The sequence below is a fragment of the Oncorhynchus gorbuscha genome, linkage group LG02, assembly GCF_021184085.1.
Source record: "Oncorhynchus gorbuscha isolate QuinsamMale2020 ecotype Even-year linkage group LG02, OgorEven_v1.0, whole genome shotgun sequence".
NCBI classification, from domain to species: domain Eukaryota; kingdom Metazoa; phylum Chordata; class Actinopteri; order Salmoniformes; family Salmonidae; genus Oncorhynchus; species Oncorhynchus gorbuscha.
The window spans coordinates 55,974,272-55,995,119 of NC_060174.1; the positions used below are offsets into that span (position 1 = coordinate 55,974,272).

Genomic DNA, 20,848 nt, shown 5'->3' on the forward strand with positions numbered 1-20,848 from the left:
CACTTATCTCTCTTACTAGCTTTAAGCTCACAAATTACTGCACCTGTACATAGCCCATCTATAATTTAGCCCAGACATCTACCCCTTCCCCTAAAAAATGTATTTATTTTGCTCCTTTGCACCCCATTATTTATATTTCTACTTTGCACATTCTTCCACTGCAAATCTACCATTCCAGTGTTTTACTTGCTATATTGTATTTACTTTGCCACCATGGCCTTAATTTGCCTTTACCTCCCTTATCTCACCTCATTTGCTCACATTGTATATAAACTTATTTTTCTACTGTATTATTGACTATGTTTGTTTTACTCCATGTGTAACTCTGTGTTGTATGTGTCGAACTGCTTTGCTTTATCTTGGCCAGGTCGCAATTGTAAATGAGAACTTGTTCTCAACTTGCCTACCTGGTTAAATAAAGGTAAAATAAAATAAATAAACCTGGCGCGGCTTCCTCCATCAAGGAGTGCAGTTGGTTGAGGGAAAAAGGACAGAACGTAGCCTGGCAAAGCAACCGGCTTATGACAGTGCCTGCACCTGCCTCAGTGGGACAGGCCTTTGTGTACTCCGTCTGTGGCAGAACGTGTGCATGCAGCATCGGATTCTACAGTCAGCAAACTCACTAGCCGTAGTAGAAATCATCATCATCATCTGATATGATCGACTAAAGTTTGTGTGTGCATAATGTTCCTCTCAGGTGTGTCTGGAAGGAGAGATCTCTCGTCAGTCCATCCTCAACAGTCTGTCCAGAGGAAAGAAGGCTTCCAGTGACCTCATCCCCTGGACCGTGTCAGAGCAGGTATTGAGAATACAGGCCTGTAGCCATATGGCTTCCCACTGATAATCTCACACTATTGGCATTGATCAGTTCTAATGTTGTGCTCTCTCTGCAGTTCCAAGACCCCGAGTTTGGCAGTCTGTCTGGAGGCAGGGTGGTGCGCATCGCTGTCAACCCTGACTATCAGGGGGTAAGTTCTGTTTTTTCCCCCCGTATTTCATTGTTTGTCAGTTGTGCTTGTGCAGTGCAGTGCAGCTCTCTAAACCGACATATTTTGGTTCCGACTTTCCAAAGCGATTGAGTTGTATGTAGGTGTGTTGACTATGTGGGGCTACAGTGTGATTTTGCCAATCAGTCCCTTAATCTTCAGTACCAGTCATAAGTTGACACACCTACTCATTCAAGGGTTTTTATTTTTTTTACTAGTTTCTACATTGTAGAATACTGGCGACATCACAACTATGAATGAACACATATGGAATCATGTAGTAAGCAAAAAAGTGTTAAACAAATCCACATATATTTAAATTACAGGCCTCTCTCTTTTTTAAGTGGGAGAACTTGCACAATTGGCGGCTGACTAAATACTTTTTTGCCCCACTGTAACTACCTCATCTTTCACTGATATCGTTATTGATATTGTTCTTGTACATACTATACTGTATATTATTTGATTTATATTGACACTATCTATTACTGATATCGCTACTATTCAAGTAACCATTTGGCTGTACCATTTACACCATCTGTAAAGACCCATCCACTTAGCGAGATGTGGCCAGTTGTGTCAAGTACTTAAGTAAAAATACTTTCAAGTACTACTTAAGTATTTTTGGGAGGTATCTGTACTTTACTATTTATATATTTGGCAACTTTTAATGTACTTTTAATTAAAATAATGTACTTTTTAGTCCATACATTTTCCCTGACACCCAAAAGTACTCGTTACATTTTGACAGGAAAATTGTCCAATTCACACACCTATCAAGAGAACATCCCTGGTCATCCCTACTGCATCTGATCTGCATCACTAAACACAACACTGGTTTGCTAATATAAGGAATTTGAAATTATTTATACTTTTACTTATAATACTTAACTACATTTTAGCAATTCCATTTACTTTTGATACATAAGTATTTTTAAAAACCAAAACCTTTGACTTTTACTCAAGTAGTATTTTACTGGGTGACTTTTATTTGTACTTCAGTCATTTTCTATGAAGGTATCTTTACAATTTAGTACTTTTTCCACCAGATGTGGCTGGGGATTATAGCATTTTTTTCACATGACAAATCAATTTAGACAAGTGTGTCTGGGTAAGCGTCATCTAATATTTATAAAATATTTTTTATCTGAACACTTTCTGTTTACCTGGAATTTTCCCTTATTGTAAGCTACTACTTTTAATCTTTACTATACTACTCACTGTTTAGCACATGACCTCACATGTGAATCCTTAAAGAGATGGATGGGGCTGGCTTAAGGGTGTGAACAATGCTGCATGGGTGTTGACAAAGGAGTGCTCTCCAGTAGGTACCAAAATATTCAAAGGCACTTTTCTCAAAAATTTGTTTACAAGTTTAGCAACTTTCAAAGAATAATTTCTTTCCCAGTGTTCCTCAAATGCAGTGTAAGATATACCATTTTGTAGCTCTGAGTCTTTACTTTTATCCATGTAAAAATGTTGCTAGATAAAACCGATTTGTGCCGGTCGGTCACAAATGAGTAGAATTGATTGAAATAAGTTTTAAACCTAAATTGGCATCCAAAACAGCAATTATCCAAGAAATATGTTGCAAATGTATACACTACCTTGTGAAACATCATGAGAATGGCTGCAAGTGTTTAGATAAGCATGAGATTCCCTTTTTTCATCCTATTTATTGAATATCGGAAAAATGATCGGCCAATACAAATATAAAATTTAAAAGATCAACATCGGCCAATAATATAATCAACCGATATGTCGGTCAGGATCTACAGTACCAGTCAAAAGTTTGGACACATGTACTCATTCAAGGGTTTTTCTTCATTTGTACTATTTTCTACATGGTTCCATCAAAACTATGAAATAACATATGGAATCATGTAGTATCCCAAAAAGTGTTAAACAAATCAAAATATATTTAATATTTGAGATTCTTCAACGTAGCCACCCTTTGCCTTGATGACATCTTTACATGCTGACCCAAACCAGACGCGCACGTGTGCCTGAGTGCGCCATCGCATGTTGATTTTGTACCCTCACACTCATATTCTCTCACATTCTCTCAACCACGCATTCTCTCAACCAGCCTCACCTGGAATGCTTTTCCAACAGTCTTGAAGGAGTTCCCACAGATGTTGAGCACTCGTTGGCCGAATGATTCCTTATGTGTTATTTCATAGTTTTGATGTCTTCACTATTATTATACAATGTAGAAAATAGTAAAAAATTAAGAAAAGCTCGCATTCATTCGTCAGAGTTGGAGCGAGCGGTCGCATCGACACTTCGCTCTGCAGGTAGTATAACTTTTTCATTACATTTCATTATAGCACAACGGTTTGATTTGTCTAAATCTTAGCAATTTCTTCTTAGCTAGCTACATAGCCGTCTTTGTATCAAAGATAATTGCGTAATTATCGTATTTCGCCGTCCTAACGTAGTCTTCACTAGCCAGCTAGCTAACGTCCACTGATTAGCTGCACTGGAGAAACTATTACACTCAACTGAACGACTTGATTAGTGTAGTGTTAGCTAGCTACATAGCTGTCTTTGCTGTCTTCGTATCCAAGATAATTGTGTAGTTTAGAGTGTGTAGTCTTAGAGTGATTATCTTAATTTACCGAGGTTAGCTAGCCAGCTATTTGTCGTCCTTAACGTAGGAGACTCTGCTAGCTAGCGAACAGCTAGCCGACAGCTAGCCAGCAGCTAGCCAACGTCTTCTGAATAGACTCAACAACCCGGTCGCATTCACAGGTAGTATCACATTTTCATTTTATTTCATTACAGTATAACGGTTTGATTTGTTTGCTCGTAGCTAGCTACATAGCTAGCTACATAGCCGTCTTTGTATCAAAGATAATTGTGTAGTCTAGAGCGATTTTCTAGGTTAGCTAGCCAGCTATTGTCGTTCTTTTAACGCAACGTAACGTAAACAACACTACTAGCTAGCCAGCTAGCCCCCGAATAGCAGCACTGTCGAAACTATTACACTCAACGGAACGACTTGATTAGTGTAGTGTCAACAACGCACCCACTGCCAGCTAGCCTACATCAGCAGTACTGTATCATTTTAATCATTTTAGTCAATAAGATTCTTGCTACGTAAGCTTAACTTTCTGAACATTCGAGACGTGTAGTCCACTTGTCATTCCAATCTCCATTGCATTAGCGTAGCCTCTTCTGTAGCCTGTCAACTATGTGTCTGTCTATCCCTGTTCTCTCCTCTCTGCACAGACCATACAAACGCTCCACACCGCGTGGCCGCGGCCACCCTAATCTGGTGGTCCCAGCGAGCACGACCCACGTGGAGTTCCAGGTCTCCGGTAGCCTCTGGAACTGCCGATCTGCGGCCAACAAGGCAGAGTTCATCTCAGCCTATGCCTCCCTCCAGTCCCTCGACTTCTTGGCACTGACGGAAACATGGATCACCACAGACAACACTGCTACTCCTACTGCTCTCTCTTCGTCCGCCCACGTGTTCTCGCACACCCCGAGAGCTTCTGGTCAGCGGGGTGGTGGCACCGGGATCCTCATCTCTCCCAAGTGGTCATTCTCTCTTTCTCCCCTTACCCATCTGTCTATCGCCTCCTTTGAATTCCATGCTGTCACAGTTACCAGCCCTTTCAAGCTTAACATCCTTATCATTTATCGCCCTCCAGGTTCCCTCGGAGAGTTCATCAATGAGCTTGATGCCTTGATAAGCTCCTTTCCTGAGGACGGCTCACCTCTCACAGTTCTGGGCGACTTTAACCTCCCCACGTCTACCTTTGACTCATTCCTCTCTGCCTCCTTCTTTCCACTCCTCTCCTCTTTTGACCTCACCCTCTCACCTTCCCCCCCTACTCACAAGGCAGGCAATACGCTCGACCTCATCTTTACTAGATGCTGTTCTTCCACTAACCTCATTGCAACTCCCCTCCAAGTCTCCAACCACTACCTTGTATCCTTTTCCCTCTCGCTCTCATCCAACACCTCCCACACTGCCCCTACTCGGATGGTATCGCACTGTCCCAACCTTCGCTCTCTCTCCCCCGCTACTCTCTCCTCTTCCATCCTATCATCTCTTCCCTCTGCTCAAACCTTCTCCAACCTATCTCCTGATTCTGCCTCCTCAACCCTCCTCTCTCTCTGCATCCTTTGACTCTCTATGTCCCCTATCCTCCAGGCCGGCTCGGTCCTCCCTCCCGCTCCGTGGCTCGATGACTCATTGCGAGCTCACAGAACAGGGCTCCGGGCAGCCGAGCGGAAATGGAGGAAAACTCGCCTCCCTGCGGACCTGGCATCCTTTCACTCCCTCCTCTCTACATTTTCCTCCTCTGTCTCTGCTGCTAAAGCCACTTTCTACCACTCTAAATTCCAAGCATCTGCCTCTAACCCTAGGAAACTCTTTGCCACCTTCTCCTCCCTCCTGAATCCTCCTCCCCCTCCCCCCCCTCCTCCCTCTCTGCAGATGACTTCGTCAACCATTTTGAAAAGAAGGTCGACGACATCCGATCCTCGTTTGCTAAGTCAAACGACACCGCTGGTTCTGCTCGCACTGCCCTACCCTGTGCTCTGACCTCTTTCTCCCCTCTCTCTCCAGATGAAATCTCGCGTCTTGTGATGGCCGGCCGCCCAACAACCTGCCCGCTTGACCCTATCCCCTCCTCTCTTCTCCAGACCATTTCCGGAGACCTTCTCCCTTACCTCACCTCGCTCATCAACTCATCCCTGACCGCTGGCTACGTCCCTTCCGTCTTCAAGAGAGCGAGAGTTGCACCCCTTCTGAAAAAACCTACACTCAATCCCTCCGATGTCAACAATTACAGACCAGTATCCCTTCTTTCTTTTCTCTCCAAAACTCTTGAACGTGCCGTCCTTGGCCAGCTCTCCCGCTATCTCTCTCTGAATGACCTTCTTGATCCAAATCAGTCAGGTTTCAAGACTAGTCATTCAACTGAGACTGCTCTCCTCTGTATCACGGAGGCGCTCCGCACTGCTAAAGCTAACTCTCTCTCCTCTGCTCTCATCCTTCTAGATCTATCGGCTGCCTTCGATACTGTGAACCATCAGATCCTCCTCTCCACCCTCTCCGAGTTGGGCATCTCCGGCGCGGCCCACGCTTGGATTGCGTCCTACCTGACAGGTCGCTCCTACCAGGTGGCGTGGCGAGAATCTGTCTCCTCACCACGCGCTCTCACCACTGGTGTCCCCCAGGGCTCTGGCCTAGGCCCTCTCCTATTCTCGCTATACACCAAGTCACTTGGCTCTGTCATAACCTCACATGGTCTCTCCTATCATTGCTATGCAGACGACACACAATTAATCTTCTCCTTTCCCCCTTCTGCTGACCAGGTGGCGAATCGCATCTCTGCATGTCTGGCAGACATATCAGTGTGGATGACGGATCACCACCTCAAGCTGAACCTCGGCAAGACGGAGCTGCTCTTCCTCCCGGGGAAGGACTGCCCGTTCCATGATCTCGCCATCACGGTTGACAACTCCATTGTGTCCTCCTCCCAGAGCGCTAAGAACCTTGGCGTGATCCTGGACAACACCCTGTCGTTCTCAACCAACATCAAGGCGGTGGCCCGTTCCTGTAGGTTCATGCTCTACAACATCCGCAGAGTACGACCCTGCCTCACACAGGAAGCGGCGCAGGTCCTAATCCAGGCACTTGTCATCTCCCGTCTGGATTACTGCAACTCGCTGTTGGCTGGGCTCCCTGCCTGTGCCATTAAACCCCTTCAACTCATCCAGAACGCCGCAGCCCGGTGTTCAACCTTCCCAAGTTCTCTCACGTCACCCCGCTCCTCCGTTCTCTCCACTGGCTTCCAGTTGAAGCTCGCATCCGCTACAAGACCATGGTGCTTGCCTACGGAGCTGTGAGGGGAACGGCACCTCAGTACCTCCAGGCTCTGATCAGGCCCTACACCCAAACAAGGGCACTGCGTTCATCCACCTCTGGCCTGCTCGCCTCCCTACCACTGAGGAAGTACAGCTCCCGCTCAGCCCAGTCAAAACTGTTCGCTGCTCTGGCCCCCCAATGGTGGAACAAACTCCCTCACGACGCCAGGACAGCGGAGTCAATCACCACCTTCCGGAGACACCTGAAACCCCACCTCTTTAAGGAATACCTAGGATAGGATAAGTAATCCCTCTCACCCCCCTTTAAGATTTAGATGCACTATTGTAAAGTGACTGTTCCACTCGATGTCATAAGGTGAATGCACCAATTTGTAAGTCGCTCTGGATAAGAGCGTCTGCTAAATGACTTAAATGTAAATGTAAATGTAAGAAAAACCCTTGAATGAGTAGGTGAGTCCAAACATTTGACTGGTACTGTATATATTTCATGAGCCTTCTTATATTTCCTTGATATATGACACTTCAAAATATGACACTTCACACAATGTATGGGTTTTTTTGTCATTCATGAATGTGTTATTCAATGCGTTTCTATAGTAGTAAAGGCCAAACTCAATATTTCATCACATTTTTTATTTTTCTTGGACACCTATATGGATCCTAAAATGCAAAATCAAATAGCCAAATGATCCATGGTATGACCATCTTAAACCCCCCTACTTATCCTACTATGTTCTCCCTCATTGTTGACCTCCACACCAACACACTACTGACATAGGTCAACAGCAACATGTAACCAGGGTCATGTTCACTATGGAATACAACAGAAACAAAAAGATCTTTCTCACCCTGATGGAGGTCTCGCCGCCGTGGGGCTGCTGCAGCCGGAACACTTGCGCCACCATGTGGTCAGTGGAGGGATGTAGCAGGATCCTGCGAGATGCTAGGCCCACCATCACGTAGCAGCCCATGGGAGACAGGCTCACCGAGATGGCATTGGGACCTGAGGGAGAAGAAAGACAAACTGACAAGGTTAGTAAGATTCTTCTAGGTTAATATTGTAGTATAGTTTAGGTTCACTAAAAATAATATCCTCTTTTGTGCACTAATTTATTAGATTCAATGTTTTATACTCAACAAAAATATAAACGTTCCATGTTTCATGAGTTGAAATAAAAGTGTTCCATAAGCACAAAAAGCTTATTTCTCCAAAATTTTGTGCACAAATTTGTTTACATCCCTGCTAGTGAGCATTTCTCCTTTGCCAAGATAATCCATCCACCTTACAGGTGTGGCATATAAAGTAGCTGATTCAATAGCATGATAATTACACAGGTGTACCTTGTGCTGGGGGCATTTAAAGGCCACTAAAATGTGCAGTTTTGTCCCACAACACAATACAACAGATGTCTCACGTTTGGAGGGAGCATGCAATTGGCATGCTGACTGCAGGAATGTCCACCAGACCTGTTGCCAGAGAATTGAATGTTAATTTCTCTACCATAAGCCGCTTCCGATGTTGTTTTAGAGAATTTGGTAGTACGTCCAACCGGCCTCACAGCCATAGACCACATGTAACTACGCCAGCCCAGGACCTACACATCCGGCTTCTTCACCTGCGGGATCATCTGAGACCAGCCACCCAGACAGCTGATGAAACTGAGGGTTATTTATTTCTTTAATAAAGAGGTTGTGTAGGGAAAACCAAATTCTGATTGACTGGGCCTGGCTCTCAAGTGGGTGGGTCAACCATGGCTGTGCCCCTTCCCAGTCATGTGAAGTCCATAGATTAGGGCCTAATGAATTTATTTACATTGACTGATTTCCTTATATGAACTGTAACTCAGTAAAATCATTGATACTGTTGCAAGTTACATTTATATTTTTGTTCGGTACAGATTCTCTAGTTCAGTGTCGCAAACCTCTCCTCAAGTACCCCCAGACGTTCCACGCATTTGACGTATTCCAGAACTAGCAAACCTGATTCAACTAATGAGGTGATTAGTTGAACAATGGAATCAGGTCTGCCATCACTGGAATACCTGAAATAAGTGGATTGGCCGGGGGTACTTGAAGACATAGTTTGGGAAAGACTGCTATAGTTCTATCCTGGAGGTCAAGTCCATGACGGCAATACTTTCTGAATAATATATAGCAATAATATCCCATTTAGCAAACTCTTTTATCCAAAGTTACTTTTATCCATGCATGCATACATTATTTAAGTACAGATAAATTGATCCCACTGGGAACCAACCGGGAATCAAACCCACTATCCTGCCGTTGCAAGTACCATGCTCTACCAATTAAGCAACAGAGGACCGCGTGATATGACTTACCAAATCTCTTAGTGTAGAGCATCTCCCCCAGGTTGTGAGGGGCTAGGGAGTACACGGCCAGGATGCCCTCGTCAGGGAAGCCCCGCTGGCTGCTAGGTATGAACACGGCCAGGAGCAGCCCGTCCGCTGAGATGTCACAACTGGCGTCGTTGTATATCTTACAGTTTGGCACCAGCACATTCACAGAGGCTGGAGGGGTGTGGAATACACTCAAGCACGCAGGCACACACAGGATGTCAATACTACAGTTTAATTTTGCACACACACATGCATGCACACTTTGTTATTCTATCTTTGTGGGGACCTAAAATGTATTTCCATTCAAAATCATATTTTCCCTAACCCAAACCCTAACCCCTCACCCTAATGCCGACCCTAATTTTAACCTTAACCGTAAACCTAACTCCTAAGCTGAAAATAGCTTTTGTCCTCATGGGGACGTGGGAAGTGTCCCCACGACGGCGAATTGTCCTGGTTTTACTATTCTTGTGGGGACCTAAAATGCCCAGAAATCCCCACAAGAATAGGATAACTCCCCCCCCACACACGTCAATACTACAGTATAATTCTACCAAGGTAAACGCAATCAGGGCAAGAAAACAAGCTGGGGCTTGTTTAGGAGAATGTAACGTTACAGAATGTTTAGAGAAGTGCATTGTGTAGAACAGATACGACTGCCTGTCAGATGGAATATGGAATCATGGCATCTTGATTCATTCTATTTCTACCTGCAACGTTCTGAACATTTCACATACCGTTGCTGATCTCAGGCAGGTCGAATTTGGTGAAGTCCCACCACTGCAGCCGGTAGGTGGTGTTGGCTATGTTACTAGCCACCGCCGACTGGCCGTCCCCGATGGAGGCACCTGAGAGACAGGAGAAAAACATTTTGGTCAGTGGAAAAGAGCATTGGAAGTGAAGTAGGAAAAGGACTGGCTACCATTATTGCAGACAGCAGAAATGAACACAATCAAATGGATAACATTGAGATGTATGAGAGCAGTCAACAAGTCAGTTGTTGCACTTGTTGCACACTTAAACTGTACTGCGCTAGCTTGGATATCCTCTTCTATACCTTTCAGAATGGTTCCACCAACTATAAAGGATGGGTAATCAGGACAGTGAAATAAAGCTCAGCTTGACACAGTATTGGTTTAAAGTTTTACAGTGCACTCCTCTTGTAGACGATAATGATGACATGAGTACAGGACAATTGGATCACTGCTCTATAAGCAGAGTGCACTTTAGTGGGACAATCTTGGTTATTACCTGCTAAGACCCTGTTGACAGAGGAGTGAGTGGCAAGGCCAGGCTGTCCCCTCTCGTGGAAGATCCCAGCGTAGGGCAGATACTCAGGCAACAGGAACCGCCGGGGAACGAAGCGCCCCAGCGAAGGAGCAGACATCCTGGCGTTGCGCGGTGTTCTGTGCCTCGTCCTGTCGCCGTTATCACTGTTAAACACACCCACAGTTATTGGGAAAACAGAGGCTATTGGGAGACTTGTGGTGAAGCTAAGGGTTCAAAGTTGGATCATTGAACTCTGATTTCAAGACTAGTCCACCTCCCACACCATCGGTTGTGTAGATCCAGCTATATGCCTCAACCAAAATGAATAGAATAGATAAGCAACATAAATCTGGACAGTGTATGGTTCTTATCTTTTCCAACAAGATGGCCTGGGACATCTACTTAACCCATTTTATCTCCTCCTCCACTTATTTCAACAGAAGACAACTTTGAGGTCTGAAAACAACTGGCATACTTTGATCCCTCTCTGCAGATGACTTCGTCAACCATTTTGAAAAGAAGGTCGACGACATCCGATCCTCGTTTGCTAAGTCAAACGACACCGCTGGTTCTGCTCACAGTGCCCTACCCTGTGCTCTGACCTCTTTCTCCCCTCTCTCTCCAGATGAAATCTCGCGTCTTGTGACGGCCGGCCGCCCAACAACCTGCCCGCTTGACCCTATCCCCTCCTCTCTTCTCCAGACCATTTCCGGAGACCTTCTCCCTTACCTCACCTCGCTCATCAACTTATCCCTGACCGCTGGCTACGTCCCTTCCGTCTTCAAGAGAGCGAGAGTTGCACCCCTTCTGAAAAAACCTACACTCGATCCCTCCGATGTCAACAACTACAGACCAGTATCCCTTCTTTCTTTTCTCTCCAAAACTCTTGAACGTGCCGTCCTTGGTCAGCTCTCCCGCTATCTCTCTCAGAATGACCTTCTTGATCCAAATCAGTCAGGTTTCAAGACTAGTCATTCAACTGAGACTGCTCTTCTCTGTATCACGGAGGCGCTCCGCACCGCTAAAGCTAACTCTCTCTCCTCTGCTCTCATCCTTCTAGACCTATCGGCTGCCTTCGATACTGTGAACCATCAGATACTCCTCTCCACCCTCTCTGAGTTGGGCATCTCCGGCGTGGCCCACGCTTGGATTGCGTCCTACCTGACAGGTCGCTCCTACCAGGTGGCGTGGCGAGAATCTGTCTCCTCACCATGCGCTCTCACCACTGGTGTCCCCCAGGGCTCTGTTCTAGGCCCTCTCCTATTCTCGCTATACACCAAGTCACTTGGCTCTGTCATAACCTCACATGGTCTCTCCTATCATTGCTATGCAGACGACACACAATTAATCTTCTCCTTTCCCCCTTCTGATGACCAGGTGGCGAATCGCATCTCTGCATGTCTGGCAGGCATATCAGTGTGGATGACGGATCACCACCTCAAGCTGAACTTCGGCAAGACGGAGCTGCTCTTCCTCCCGGGGAAGGACTGCCCGTTCCATGATCTCGCCATCACGGTTGACAACTCCATTGTGTCCTCCTCCCAGAGCGCTAAGAACCTTGGCGTGATCCTGGACAACACCCTGTCGTTCTCAACTAACATCAAGGCGGTGGCCCGTTCCTGTAGGTTCATGCTCTACAACATCCGCAGAGTACGACCCTGCCTCACACAGGAAGCGGCACAGGTCCTAATCCAGGCACTTGTCATCTTCCGTCTGGATTACTGCAACTCGCTGTTGGCTGGGCTCCCTGCCTGTGCCATTAAACCCCTACAACTCATCCAGAACGCCGCAGCCCGTCTGGTGTTCAACCTTCCCAAGTTCTCTCACGTCACCCCGCTCCTCCGCTCTCTCCACTGGCTTCCAGTTGAAGCTCGCATCCGCTACAAGACCATGGTGCTTGCCTACGGAGCTGTGAGGGGAACGGCACCTCAGTACCTCCAGGCTCTGATCAGGCCCTACACCCAAATAAGGGCACTGCGTTCATCCACCTCTGGCCTGCTCGCCTCCCTACCACTGAGGAAGTACAGTTCCCGCTCAGCCCAGTCAAAACTGTTCGCTGCTCTGGCTCCCCAATGGTGGAACAAACTCCCTCACGACGCCAGGACAGCGGAGTCAATCACCACCTTCCGGAGACACCTGAAACCCCACCTCTTCAAGGAATACCTAGGATAGGATAAAGTAATCCTTCTCACCCCCCCCTTAAAATATGTAGATGCACTATTGTAAAGTGGCTGTTCCACTGGATGTCATAAGGTGAATGCACCAATTTGTAAGTCGCTCTGGATAAGAGCGTCTGCTAAATGACTTAAATGTAAATGTAAATTGAAGAGCGTAATATCCCTTTAAAAAAGGTGGAATCCTTATTTTCTACATCCATATTTGGACCTATAAATTAATTATATATATTAGTTATGTATACATTGATTATTGAAGAATATAACATATATAACCTCATGAGCTTAGTTCGATTGTCATACCCCCATCAGAACCCAAAATATAAGCGTGTTTTACTCCAATGTTTTTACAAAATGAACTCATCCATTGACTTCTTGTATGAGGTTCCAATCTCAACAGTGGAGAAGATGGAAAGAGGAGTCACAGGCTACTTAAAGAAGTGGCTTGGAGTTCCACGATACCTTACCACCATAGGCCTCTATGGAGATGGTGTCCTCAAGCTGCCCCTCACCAGTCTAACAGAGGAATTCAAGTGTGCAAAAACCAGGCTCCAAATGACACTGAATGAATCTCGAGACCCAGTGGTGAGCAACAACGCGCCGACCTTGGCAACTGGGCGCAAATGGAGGCCAGGAAAAGCAGTCCAGGAGGCAACAGCAGCCCTCAGACATGCTGACATTGTGGGTCATGTTCAGCAAGGGAGAGGAGGCCTTGGGCTAACTAGCCGTGCTGCTTGGAGTAAGGCCACTGCACCAGAGCGGCGGAAGATGGTAGTGCAGGAAGTACGCCATCAGGAGGAGGCTGCAAGGTGGGCCAAGGCAGTCTCTCTTGCCAAACAGGGACAGTGGACTCGATGGGACAGTGTGGAGAAGAGGAAGATCAGCTGGAAGGATCTGTGGGCCATGGAAGCGAGGCGGTTGAGCTTTTCCATCAGAGCAACATATGACGTCCTTCCAACACCAGTTAATCTTCACCAATGGCATGGTGAAGATCCGGACTGTGCCCTCTGTTCCATGCCAGCCAACCTCAGGCACATTCTCACAGGCTGTAAAACAAGCCTCGCCCAAGGACGCTACACTTGGTGTCACAACCAAGTCCTTAAAAACCTTGCGTCCGCCCTGGAGGACAAGCGAGCTGCCACCAACTCCCTACCACCCACAGCAGCATCACACTCCTTACGGACAAACTTTGTCCGCGAAGGGGCTAAACCACCGAAGAGCGGCTCTACACCATTAGAGCGAGACCAGCTGTGCTTGGCCCGCGACTGGAAAATGCTAGCTGACATTGGCCGGCAACTTGTGTTTCCTCCGGAGATCGCAACCACCACCCTAAGACCTGACATGGTGCTCTGGTCCCGTTCACTCAATAAGGTCTTCATCATTGAGCTCACAGTACCCTGGGAAAACTCAGTAGATGAGGCTTATGAGCGAAAACATCTGCGCTATGCTGATCTAGCTGCCGAAGCACGGCATCATGGCTGGAACACAGAAGTCCGACCAGTGGAGGTGGGCTGCAGAGGTTTTGTGGCAACATCTACAACCAGACTGCTTAGAGACCTGGGAATTAAGGGCCAGAGCCAGCGTTCGGCAATCAAAGCTGTATCAGAGGCGGCAGAAGGCAGCAGTCAGTGGCTCTGGATGAAGAGGAAAGACCCCAGCTGGGCCCCGAAGTGAGAGGGCCAGGAGGTATGCGGTCAACAATGATTGACTCAGGGAGGAGGACGCCCCTGCCATGCATAGTCCCATGGGATGTTTGCTATCAACAACAAGGCAACTCCTATGACTAATTGGGAATGGGACGCAAGCGTAGGATTGATCACCCTGTCGCTGGCCGCCTTTGAGGAGGGTGTATAGTGTGAAAGGCCGAAACACCTAGGAACCAAAGGTACACTACTGACGATGCGCTCCCCAAATTTCACCACGCTCACTGTTCATTAACTCTTGGAAGTGCTTGCACAAAGGATAGTAACATCTCATCCTGTGTTCTTGGAATCTGAATATCTGGACTTGTCCAGTGACTGCTGAGAAAGATCAGCTGACAACAGGGGAAAGTCCTTGTGGCGGCACGGAGAGACGGCTGACAGGAGGGAATAGACCCCACTGGGACAGTCATGGGGTAGCTTCCCATTTCTGTAGTTTCCCATGCTTCGCAGTATGTTGGAAACACCCGCTTTAGCTACAGAAAGTAAAAATACGAGAATACCCCTAGAGTCTGCGAGAGCGGGGGCGGAAGATGACTCATCGGCTGACAACATGGTAATGACTGGACTGGAAACGACTACGAGTAATGAGAGCACAGCACAAGAGAACACCACAGCAACTGTCACAAGTTCTGCTGCAACAGTGGGCCATAAACAGATGCAGGTATGTGTCTGTGGTTGGAGGAAAGTTACATCACACCATGGGTTGAGGATCCACCAGGGGAAGAAGGGGTGTTTGGGTAAAGAGAGACAGAGAACTCGCATTGATTACTTTCTGCGAAAGCGATCAAATCAGTCGAATGAAGCACAGCAACTGGACGCAAACCATAGTTTGCAGTGCATCAGTACCACTGTCATGGAGGACGTAAACTCAAGCACCGAAGTAGCAACTGAGGTGGAACCAACAACAGGAGTGGAACTCACCCAGCCTCCCAGACCTGCAGTCGAGAGGAGACTACCAGGGCACAGACCGTATGTGAAGTGGCCTGGCGCCAGTGACAAGAAGTTGTGGGAAACAGTGAATACTGACCTTACCTTGACCCTCGAGAAACTTCGAGGCACAGTGGAGAAGAAGTTGGAGAGGATGGGGACATCATCTATGAGTACGGGACAGAAAGATTTGGAGTGGAAGAGGCAAAAGGCGGGAGAAAGGTTCCAACCCCACCAGTTTCCAGAAGGCAACAAGAAATCAAGCGCCTCGTTCAAGAAAGGCGGCAGCTTAAGAAACAGTGGAAGAAGGCCTCGGAAGTGGAAAAGGAGGGCATAGAGGCACTTCAAGCTGACATCAAAACCCGGTTGGCATCCCTCCGTAGAGCAGAGAACCTACGGAAACGCAGAAGGAAAAAAGAACAAACTAGAACTCGATTCTATAAAGATCCCTTCAAGTTCCTTAAAAGTCTCTTCACAAAAGAAAAAGTGGAGCTCTAAAAACAACAAAGAAAGACCTAGAGGAGCACCTGAGAATAACAAACGTTGACTCAAAGCGACATGAACATCTGGCCATCCCATCAGATATCCCACCCATTGAACCCCGGAACATCATATTGAGACCAGCCCTCCGACATGGAAAGAGGTGGAAGACACAGTTCGACGGGCAAGAACAGCATCAGGCCCGGGGCCAAATGGAGTCCCGTACAAAGTGTATAAGAACACACCAGACGTCCTGAGGTTCCTCTGGAGGCTTATGAGAACAGCTTGGCAGAAGAAGATAATACCCAAAGTGTGGCGTAGGGCAGGCGGGGTCCTGATCCCTAAGGAGAAGGATGCAGTGAACATCAGCCAATTCCGCCCAATCTCCTTACTGAATGTCGAGGGAAAAATCTTCTTTAGGGTCATTGCCCAGAGGATGGCCGAGTACCTACAAAGGAATACGTACGTCGATGCATCTGTACAGAAGGCAGGAATATCAGGGTTCTCTGGCTGCTTGGAACATTCCAGCATGATCTGGCATCAGATCCAAATGGCCAAGGTGGAGAAAAGGGACCTCCATGTAGTCTTCCTCGACCTCGCCAATGCATTTGGCTCTGTGCCCCATGAACTCCTGTGGTCTGCCTTCAGATTTTTCCACATACCGGACACCATCACAAACCTGGTGAAGTCGTACTTCCAGGATCTGCAGTTCTGCTTCACCACCTCAGAGTTCACCACCTCATGGCAGTGCCTGAATGTAGGTATAATGGCGGGATGTACCATTTCTCCGTTGGCATTCACAATGGCAATGGAGGTTATCATCAGATCCTCAAAATGGGTTGCTGGTGGACAGCGAGTCGACTCTGGTTTCCGCCTCCCTCCACTCAGAGCCTACATGGACGACATTACAACATTGACCACCACTGTCCCATGCACCAGGAGACTGCTCAGAAAACATGAGGAGAACATCAGCTGGGCCCGTATGAAGATTAAACCATCCAAGTCACGCAGCATCTCGATTGTGAAGGGAGTACTCTCTGACCTGAAATTCTTCATCGGAGATGTCCAAATCCCAACAGTGTCTGAGCAGCCGGTAAAAAGCCTTGGAAGGTGGTATGATGCAAGCCTGAAGGACAAAGACCAGGTGCAACAGCTGCGCAAAGACATCAGTAGTAGCCTACAGTCCATCGACAACACCCAGCTACCTGGAAAGTTAAAGGCCTGGTGTCTGCAGTTTGGTCTCCTACCCCGGGTGTTGTGGCCCTTAGCACTGTATGAGGTTCCAATCTCAACAGTGGAGAAGATGGAAAGAGGAGTCACAGGCTACTTAAAGAAGTGGCTTGGAGTTCCACGATGCCTTACCACCATAGGCCTCTATGGAGATGGTGTCCTCAAGCTGCCCCTCACCAGTCTAACAGAGGAATTCAAGTGTGCAAAAACCAGGCTCCAAATGACTGAATGAATTTCGAGACCCAGTGGTGAGCAACAACGCGCCGACCTTGGCAACTGGGCGCAAATGGAGGCCAGGAAAAGCAGTCCAGGAGGCAACAGCAGCCCTCAGACATGCTGACATTGTGGGTCATGTTCAGCAAGGGAGAGGAGGCCTTGGGCTAACTAGCCGTGCTGCTTGGAGTAAGGCCACTGCACCAGAGCGGCGGAAGATGGTAATGCAGGAAGTACGCCATCAGGAGGAGGCTGCAAGGTGGGCCAAGGCAGTCTCTCTTGCCAAACAGGGACAGTGGACTCGATGGGACAGTGTGGAGAAGAGGAAGATCAGCTGGAAGGATCTGTGGGCCATGGAAGCGAGGCGGTTGAGCTTTTCCATCAGAGCAACATATGACGTCCTTCCAACACCAGTTAATCTTCACCAATGGTATGGTGAAGATCCGGACTGTGCCCTCTGTTCCATGCCAGCCAACCTCAGGCACATTCTCACAGGCTGTAAAACAAGCCTCGCCCAAGGACGCTACACTTGGCGTCACAACCAAGTCCTTAAAAACCTTGCGTCCGCCCTGGAGGACAAGCGAGCTGCCATTAACTCCCTACCACCCACAGCAGCATCACACTCCTTACGGACAAACTTTGTCCGCGAAGGGGCTAAACCACCGAAGAGCGGCTCTACACCATTAGAGCGAGACCAGCTGTGCTTGGCCCGCGACTGGAAAATGCTAGCTGACATTGGCCGGCAACTTGTGTTTCCTCCGGAGATCGCAACCACCACCCTAAGACCTGACATGGTGCTCTGGTCCCGTTCACTCAATAAGGTCTTCATCATTGAGCTCACAGTACCCTGGGAAAACTCAGTAGATGAGGCTTATGAGCGAAAACATCTGCGCTATGCTGATCTAGCTGCCGAAGCACGGCATCATGGCTGGAACACAGAAGTCCGACCAGTGGAGGTGGGCTGCAGAGGTTTTGTGGCAACATCTACAACCAGACTGCTTAGAGACCTGGGAATTAAGGGCCAGAGCCAGCGTTCGGCAATCAAAGCTGTATCAGAGGCGGCAGAAGGCAGCAGTCAGTGGCTCTGGATGAAGAGGAAAGACCCCAGCTGGGCCCCGAAGTGAGAGGGCCAGGAGGTATGCGGTCAACAATGATTGACTCAGGGAGGAGGACGCCCCTGCCATGCATAGTCCCATGGGATGTTTGCTATCAACAACAAGGCAACTCCTATGACTAATTGGGAATGGGACGCAAGCGTAGGATTGATCACCCTGTCGCTGGCCGCCTTTGAGGAGGATGTATAGTGTGAAAGGCCGAAACACCCTAGGAACCAAAGGTACACTACTGACGATGCGCTCCCCAAATTTCACCACGCTCACTGTTCATTAACTCTTGGAAGTGCTTGCACAAAGGATAGTAACATCTCATCCTGTGTTCTTGGAATCTTTGTCAACATTTAAAACATAGAAAACAGATGCGACAATTGCCTGCTATGGTGCAGTCGCGTCGATAAAAACAGCTGGATGTAAGGACATTATAACTAAACAATAAAACTTGTGTTTCCATTATTGTTTCCATGATACATTTAGGCAAATTGTGCATTTATAAAATTGGCGACAGCCTGCATGCCCTACCACCGATCTGTCCTTACATCCATATCTCTATCTATGAATTTGAAAGTGGTAACATTTCTCCAGCTCCATCCCTCAGTTATTTACCAAAACAGAGGCGGCGTGACCGCTTTTTTACTGTTTCAATTATGGATTCTAGCTTTAAGGGGCCGGGGCCCGGTTTCCCATCATTAGAACCTTCATAGAAGCATCGTTAAATCTCTGGAGTGGTTTCCCAAAACCATCATTATTAACCTTGCACCTGAAAACGCTCGTAATCTAATGCCTGCCTCAGACCACTCGTAAGAACAGCTAAGTGCATCGTTAGATACTGTTTTGCCCTTCCGCGTTACTTTCAACACAGAAGATCTCTGCTGAACATATAAACACATGGTTCATCCTTCTCTCTGAGACCGCCGATAACTTCAGAACCAAGTTGACTACAAATACAAAGTTGCAATTTCTATCAACAACCAATGTATAAAAATATGCTTCAAAATGAAAACCGAGATAACAGAAATAAAATATAAACAGTAGGCCATAGACCTATTTCAATCATATTGAAATACATTTCATGTTCAATCAATTTAGTTATATTATAATACTTGTTATTGTCTGTAATTTGTCTCAATATAGTTCATGTCTAGCAATGATGTGCCAAATCTGTGATTTTGTGAATTATTACCGGGCAAGCCTTAGAATAAGCCACCTCAATATTCGCGGCCATAGGTGATAATATTTTTCTTGGAGCTGATTATCAGTATTGTGGAATAATTATAATGTTAAGGTAAGATTTAAATGAAGAAAGCTGATCCGAAAGCAGCACTCCCTTTCTTTCGACCCTATCAGTATCGACACATGCCTCAATGACGCACTTAGCAAACGTTCTCTCTGCTTGGTGTTTTGGGAAACACAATTTACATCTTGGGCCGTTGTAGGAAAGATGCATCGTTAAAACACATGTAAGACTAAGTTCAATCACTATCAGGCAACCGGACCCAGGATGGGTTGCCGCCAACTCACTCTAGCTCCTCAAAGTCTACGTCGCTGTTCTCAATGGCGGCCGAGGGGTTGCCGGCAGGGCTGTCCGACGAGGAGGAGAGTGTCCTCAGCCGGTTCTGCTGGTAGCGCAGCGAGCGCTGGCGAATACTATCCCGCCTTGACAGGTACTGAATCATCCTCTGGGCATAGTACGCAGCCGGGGACAACCTGACGAAAAAATAACCGCAGATAGAAGGGTTCAATGGGAGATTACAGCTGTAGGGTTCATAGTAGGCTAGCAAAATTCCAGAAACTTCACACAAATTTTCAGGTTGTTAACAAACCTGGAAACTTAAGGATCTTTTCAACCTTACTCAATGGGTTTTGTCCTATCAATGATGATACAATTTTAATTGGGGTTAAGATTGGTACCTGGCGGGGTCTGGGTAGATAGGGTGGTCTCGGGATCCTCCCATGTCGTAGCGGGAGAGAGAGAGGAGGGAGGACTCCAACAGCCTTCTGTGAACAAACCCACCAAGCAATGGATCAGCAATTCATCTCCTCTGCAAAGGGAGTGTATTTGTTTTAAACAAATACAACTACAGTGCCTTGCGAAAGTATTCGGCCCCCTTGAACTTTGCGACCTTTTGCCACATTTCAGGCTTCAAACATAAAGATATAAAACTGTATTTTTTTGTGAAGAATCAACAACAAGTGGGACACAATCATGAAGTGGAACGACATTTATTGGATATTTCAAACTTTTTTAACAAATCAAAAACTGAAAAATTGGGCGTGCAAAATTATTCAGCCCCTTTACTTTCAGTGCAGCAAACTCTCTCCAGAAGTTCAGTGAGGATCTCTGAATGATCCAATGTTGACCTAAATGACTAATGATGATAAATACAATCCACCTGTGTGTAATCAAGTCTCCGTATAAATACACCTGCACTTAGACAGTCTCAGAGGTCCGTTAAAAGCGCAGAGAGCATCATGAAGAACAAGGAACACACCAGGCAGATCCAAGATACAGTTGTGAAGAAGTTTAAAGCCGGATTTGGATACAAAAAG

The 20,848-nt window shown here is 46.9% G+C and overlaps 1 protein-coding gene across 3 annotated transcripts in view; it reads right to left on the bottom strand.

Moving 5' to 3' along the window:
• LOC124004917 (activating molecule in BECN1-regulated autophagy protein 1B-like) overlaps nucleotides 1–20,848 on the bottom strand; it is a 51,531-nt gene that overhangs the window by 13,950 nt on the left and 16,733 nt on the right. For all 3 annotated transcript variants that reach the window (XM_046313741.1, XM_046313737.1, XM_046313734.1), the window contains exons 8-13: nucleotides 20,210–20,296; nucleotides 19,820–20,005; nucleotides 10,442–10,623; nucleotides 9,928–10,038; nucleotides 9,173–9,361; nucleotides 7,682–7,836 (exon numbers count right to left, since the gene is read on the bottom strand). In XM_046313741.1, coding sequence (XP_046169697.1) covers nucleotides 7,682–7,836; nucleotides 9,173–9,361; nucleotides 9,928–10,038; nucleotides 10,442–10,623; nucleotides 19,820–20,005; nucleotides 20,210–20,296 — 910 coding nt within the window. The remainder of the gene's footprint in view (nucleotides 1–7,681; nucleotides 7,837–9,172; nucleotides 9,362–9,927; nucleotides 10,039–10,441; nucleotides 10,624–19,819; nucleotides 20,006–20,209; nucleotides 20,297–20,848) is intronic.